Below are 6,344 nucleotides of genomic sequence, written 5' to 3'. Positions count from 1 at the left end.
TTTTTTTTTTTGTATGGGGGATCAAACTCAGGTCCTTGTACTTGCAAGGCAGGCAGTGGAACCACTGAGCCAAATCCCTGGCCCACTACTTGCTGTGTTTTCTTTATTCATTGGATTTCCATAATGCAAAGCTTTTTTCTTAAAGCAAGAGAAATTTATATCAAAACGCTGTATGTGAAGTCTTAAATTTAAGTTACAAATATCTTTATAAACACATTCTTTTTCCACTTAAATTTGTATTTCTAACTCTTCACATACCCAAAAGACAAACAAACAATTAAAACCAATCAGGATGTGGGGGACCCAAAATGGAATACAAACACCATGCCCTGCATCCAGCTCTGCTGCCCCACTGATGTGGATGTGGAGCAGATGGGTCACCCAGAGGCTCTGGGCACGGTGTCGTGTGGGTTCTGTGAGGCTGAAGGCAGATGGGGCAGTATGTGAAGCTGCAGCTTCATGATGAGGGTGCCCCTCCTGGGACTGCGGCCTCTGGAACTGTATGGTGTATATTCTAGTGGGTGTCCCTAGTGAAGAAGTCACCGATAGGGAAAGGGGAGGCTGATGCAAACCTTGTGATTTTGGATTGGAATCTGGGATGTCACTGTAAACCCAGAAGAAGTGAATACCATACAGTGAAGGTTGGGGTGGAGGCTTGTCGGGAAGACATAGGGCCCACCTGAAGGAGCTCCCAGGGGCCCAGATTTCAGCAATAGAAGAAGTAATGATATACTGGATTATCAATACAGAACACATTAAAAAAAAAACCCACAAGGCCATGCAAATTAAGTCACTGATTAAACAGTAGAGTGGGGCACGGCGGGCTCATCTTTAATTCTGAGGGACAAACGCAAAGGAAGGAGGGAAGTTAGTTGCATGTCACCATCAGGCAGGCTTGATGCTGGCAACAGCTGTAGGCAGGCCGCTGGGGTGGACCTGGAATCTGGCCTTGTGCCCTGCTGTGCCTCTGTTCTCTCCAGTGACTGCTTGAAGTTTGGGTTTTCTATGGCCTTGGTGACTCCCTCTAAGTTGTCAAATTTCTTGGCATAAAGTTGTTCATAATATCCCCTATCCTCCTTTATCCTGGTGTGGCTCTAGTTGATCCCGTCTCGTTGGTATCATTGATATATGTCTCATTGGTTTTCATGATCAGTCTGGGAAGAGCCTTATGAATTATTTGTCTAAAAGAATTATCTTTTAGATTTGCTGATTTTTTTTTCTTTCCTATTCATTGATTTCTTTTTTTGTTTTGTCTTTTTTCCTGACTTATTTTGGATTTAATTTGTTTTTTTCTAATATCTGAAAATGAACCCTAAGATCATTGACTTGTAGCCATCTTTTCTAATTCGGGTATTTGGTGCTGAAAATTTCCTTCTAAGCACTGCGCACTTTGACATGTTGTATTTTCATTTTTTATTCATTTCAAAATACTTTCCAATTTTTGTTTGAAATTTTTTCCCTTGACTCATGAAGTGTATTATTTAGCTTACAAATGTTTGGGATTTTTTTTTTTTTTAGATCTTTGTTATTGATGTCTAACTTAATTCTAATTTAGTCAGAAAATGTTGACTTGAGTTCGTTTTGCTTCGTGGTCTATCTTGGTTTCTGTTCTGTGTGGGTTAAAAAGGAAAGGAATGAGTTTGCATTCCACTGTTGCTCTCAGAGTGTTGTACAAATGCCATTCTATCATGCAGGGTGGTGGTGGTGTTCAAATCTCTTACTAATTTTCTGTCTACTTGTTCTGACAGTTACTAAGAGCAGGGTGTTAAGATTTCCAGCTGTAATCAACAGTAATTGTAGTTGTGTCCATTTTTCCTTATGCTTTCTCAGTTTCTGCTTTGAGCATGAAGCCCTGTTTTCGGATGCAGGAGTCTTTGGGATTGGCATGTCATGCTGGGCCAACCCTTCCACTGTCTCCAAAATGTCTTCTGCATTCCATGAGATGCTCTTCCTCTATTACTTTGTCTGATGCAAATGTAACCTTTACACCTTTCTTTCTTTTCTTTTTACTTTTTTTTGGTACCGGGGGGGTTGAACTCAGGTCCTTGTGCTTGCAAGACAAGCCACTGAACCGGCTCTACACCTTTCTTTTGATCAGTGTTTGTATGGTATATATTCATCATTACATAGTCAGCTATCACTTAACGGGAGCCAGGCAGAGCTCCATGTTGTTGGGTGATTTTGTCATTGTGTGTGTGTCACAGAGTGTCCTTGGGTGACAGATTGATCTATGAGGCCACTTCTTTGTATGCTGTCATGTCAGATGCCTGTGCTGAAAGGGGTTACTTGTAGATGGCACATGCTTCGGTCTGTAATGCTTGAGAGATGGATTTTACATTCTCAAATGCACAGTACCCTCTCCAGACTGTTTTCAGGCCTACCTCACACACTTCCTGTTTATATCTGGAAGAGTGGGGTCTCTTTTACCCCCTCGACAACCTCTGCCCTTTAACTGGGTGTCTGGAGAGTCTGACGTTTACTTGTTTACTTGTCTCTTATTCTGTGAAGCTTCAGTTCTTTTATCCTCTTCTGCCAAACTGTTGCCACCTTTCTAAATGGTATAATTCTTCATATGCTGGACTTTTTAATGATTAGGAATATGGCATATCTTTTTTGAATTATAGTATTTTGATTACTAATTCCTGATTTTGATAGTGCACTGGTTATGAAATTGCATAATTCGCGCAGTCCCCTCCAACCTTATTTTTCTCATAGGCAATGGTATTTTTAATATAGTTTTTCTGAGTGTGAGGCTCTTCCAGAACATATATGTTGTGTCATAGCAGAAAGTCTTGGTTTTGTTGAATCTGCAGGTGGGAGAAGAGAAGGGTGCCTGTCAGTCTGGCAGCACTGCAGGAAGCCTGCTGGGCACCCGGCAGGAGCATTGCATGCTGGCTTCTCTAGGCAGCAGTTCACCTGTGTGAAGGAGGCAGAGCCCAGGAGGGTAATGCACACAGTCCCTAGTCTTCCACTGGGTCTAGCAGAGCTGTTCTTTCGGGGTGTGTAAGCAAACAGTTCTGGGACCTGTCAGAAAGATGGCCCAGGAGATGGAGAAGAGGGGAATATCCTGCCGTGCTCAAGAATATACCTCTGAAAAGCATTTACAATTTTAAACCCGGAAATTTTTTTTTTTTTCCTCAGAAGACTGGCTAGGAGAAGACATGGCTCTAAAGATAGGAGCAGGAGGTCATGAAGAGGAGGGACAGTCCAAGTAGAAGAGATAATGGAATGAATTGTCAAGGGAAGTGGTTGAAAACAAAGTTTAAGGCTTAATTAAACTCTGTATCATAAGCCATAAAGCTGACATTGTAGAAAACATCAGCAATTGTGTAGGGAACACACTGGAGAAGCTGCCCAGGAATGCAGAATAAACAACAGATGTGTCAGTGGTGAGAGAGGCCAGATCCCATGGAGAGATTCCAGCCAACAGCATAGGAATCTCAAGAAGCCAGAAGTTTAATAAGAATAATAACCAAAGATGCAATGGAAGAACATTTTCCTAGGCAGGAAGAAGACCAATAAGTATTGGAAGGGTCATGTTTTGAGCAAAAAAAAGTGAGTACACTTCAGCCCATCCATCTTCTGACAAAGCTTTTGAATTTCCAGGTTAGAGAAAAGAAAGATACACTAAAGGAATCCAGGCTGAAGAAAATGACAACAGCACCAAAACCAAGTCCCTCAAAGTTTAGACGGGAACGGTGGTCAAGCAGAGTTCTCCACAGGCCTGAGTGTGTCTCTGAAGCAGAGCAGGCTCTGCAGGGTTTGAGGGAGGAATGTTTATGACCCCAAGACTTTTATACTTGGCCAAGATGCGGTTTTTGTGTGAAAGATGCAGAATCCTTTCTGAGATTCACAGGGGTTTGTGGGATCATACCATCTACATTCTCTTCAAGGAAACGATGTTTCTTTCAGACCAATAGAGAGAGAAATAACAATCCTGAGCCTAAAGGAAATAACTGGGACAGTAGTCATACAGATATGAGCCACAGTTGTACATAATCATGTAAGATTGGAACTATAGTAGCCAAACCTTGGGGTAATCTTTGACATGATGGCTTGGTTAGGGTTCTTTAGTTACAAGCACGGGGGTGGTGGGGTGGGGGTTCTGGGCTAATTTAATCAAGAAAAGGAATTTGTTACAGTCTGAAAGGAAGACATGAACGCAGAAGCCTCAGAAGGTGCTGCTGGATCGGATCCGTCCAGGAGTGTCAGGGCACGCATTCCTTGATTTGTCTCTTGCACTGATCTTTGTGGCCACTATGTTCTTTGGAAGAGTCAGCTTTAGGGGGACACCCTGGAATCCACAGTTGCTCTTTGCCAGGGCTCCTCCTGACTCTGACATGCTGGAGGAAGTGCTGGCTGGAGAGCTAGGCCCTGTGTAGCCGGCAGTCAAGGCAGAGATGGCTGCAGGAGCTATCAGGATGTTTCCAAATGCCTGCCTCTGGGTTGCCTTTTAAATACTCTCCCAGGAGGGCTGTGCATTTCTTTTATCATCAGATAATGAAAAATAAACCCGAGCAGAGGTAGTTGCTAAGGTGGGAACATGGGAATAATTTAGGGTGTACCGTTAAGTGGAGACAGCTGAATTAGAATCCAGTTCTGCGAGCTAGCTGCATGACTGTGAATGTCTGTGGGTACAAGCTGGATGAGTGCGTGTCAGAAAGAAAATGTGTGTTGTGGGAGCAGGCTGAGGGAGTGATTTTCTTGTAAAATGTTTTGTTTTGTATTTATTTTGCAAAGTAATGTAGCCTGGAATACATTTGTATTAGTTGAGGTGGTAGGGTGCTGCTTCCTTCCAAAAGGCTGATGATGAGGAAACTTTTGGGAGGGGTAAGGATGATGCCACAGGTCAGAGTTCCGCTCCATGGCAGTGTTGGTTACTGGTGATACTGGCCCTCTGGAGACGTGTTTATTGTCGTGACTGCAGGTGGCAGTGATGCAGGGGACGGTCCCACCCCCTTTCCATGCCATCCGTGCTGGGGCTGGGAGCCATGTTGTGCAGTGGCACTTGCTCATATTTCTGATTTTCCAACAAAAGTCCTGACCAGGAATGGTAAAAATGGTTCAATATGATTTTTTTTTTTTTTTTTTACCAATTCCTGGTAAAAATTAGCTGAAGACTGAATCTTAGGGTCCTTGGTTAGAGGTTGCTCTACAGGAGACATTCCAGCCTCATCGAAGCTCTCTTCTTTTTCTAGCTGTGCAGGTTCACTGCTACAAGGCCCAGCGAAGACCTCTGCTCTCCCTGTGGATTACTTGCTGCACAAGGCCCCAGCAGTGAGGCTCGGAGCCTATGCGCCTGTGACCGACCCTGCTCGTTTCCTTACTCGTATGTGCTGGTGGAAGTTGGCAGCTCATTGGAGCTACTGTTTACGTGGAACTTTTGAGCCATTCTGAATCGACTGAAGGCTTAGACGCTGCTAGCAATGAGCTCTCAAAGCCGTCCAGGTAAGGCCCGAGTCCTTCACTCTCTGCAGGCAGTGGGCTGTCCTTGTAGCCTGCTGACTGGACTCCAGACCTTTGTTTCTCCCGATAATGGCCTCTGTTGCTTTCTGACAGCACTGAGTGCTGGTAGCTTATCTATTCTGTAGTGAAAGGGGAGCTGGTGAAGGCCTGGTGAGTACCTGGGTTTGATTTGCATGCGGATGTGGCAGTTTCCTTGATGCCAGGAGAACAGAATTGCTCTTGAGTGAGGTGCTGTTGGAAGGTCAGCTCGTGGTCTGGGCAGTTACTTTCTTAGCCAGCTGTTTGTTGCTGGGGTGGGGGTACCCTGTGATGGGCCCTGGAGGAGTCTGAGAAGGGGCCATGATCTGCACTCATGGGCAGTGGCTGGAAGTCGCTCTCAGGGTTCTTCTCTGTTTTGCTGGGTACTGCGCTGGGTACTTGACAAGCGTTTGGATTTCCCAGCAGCCCTTGATAGTCTCAGAGCTGCAGGGAGGAAGAGCCTTGTCCAAGGTCCCATTACTGGGAATGGTGGAGGGAACTGGAAGCCCCTGTGCCTCGCCCTCATTTTTCAGTGTGTAGGGACTTCATACCTCCTGACCCTGGAGAGTCAAAGCTTGCGTGAACCTGGAGTGCCTACGTGTCGTACCTCAAAAAGTGGGCCTCCTGTAGGACCAGTGCCACTGCTGCCCAGCCTCTAGCCCCTTCAGAGTACCCTGAGTGGGACCACCCACGGGTCAGTGCCTCTCCCGGTCCACAGAGGAGTGGGACTGGGTGGGCTGCAGGTCAGGTGCTTGCATCAGCGCTTTGTCATCCCTGGCTCTGGCTATGCAGGTGGCTCAGTGCCTGGGCCTCTCCTTCTGGGCTTGCCCAGTGTCACACACCCTCAGAGAAGGGCGTGG

General features: G+C 45.5%; 1 protein-coding gene across 2 annotated transcripts in view; it reads left to right on the top strand.

Annotated features, from left to right (window-relative positions):
• Positions 1–6,344, top strand: part of Hdac4 (histone deacetylase 4) — a 250,766-nt gene that overhangs the window by 27,655 nt on the left and 216,767 nt on the right. For both annotated transcript variants that reach the window (XM_033764730.1, XM_010615696.3), the window contains exon 2: positions 5,199–5,448. In XM_033764730.1, the coding sequence (XP_033620621.1) occupies positions 5,427–5,448 (22 nt within the window). In that variant the 5' untranslated portion in view covers positions 5,199–5,426. The remainder of the gene's footprint in view (positions 1–5,198; positions 5,449–6,344) is intronic.

This window comes from Fukomys damarensis, unplaced genomic scaffold (assembly GCF_012274545.1).
Source record: "Fukomys damarensis isolate Sample0158 unplaced genomic scaffold, DMR_v1.0_HiC HiC_scaffold_16, whole genome shotgun sequence".
NCBI classification, from domain to species: Eukaryota; Metazoa; Chordata; class Mammalia; order Rodentia; family Bathyergidae; genus Fukomys; species Fukomys damarensis.
The sequence above is the reverse complement of the archived record's forward strand: the minus strand, read 5'-3'. Positions and strand labels throughout refer to the sequence as shown.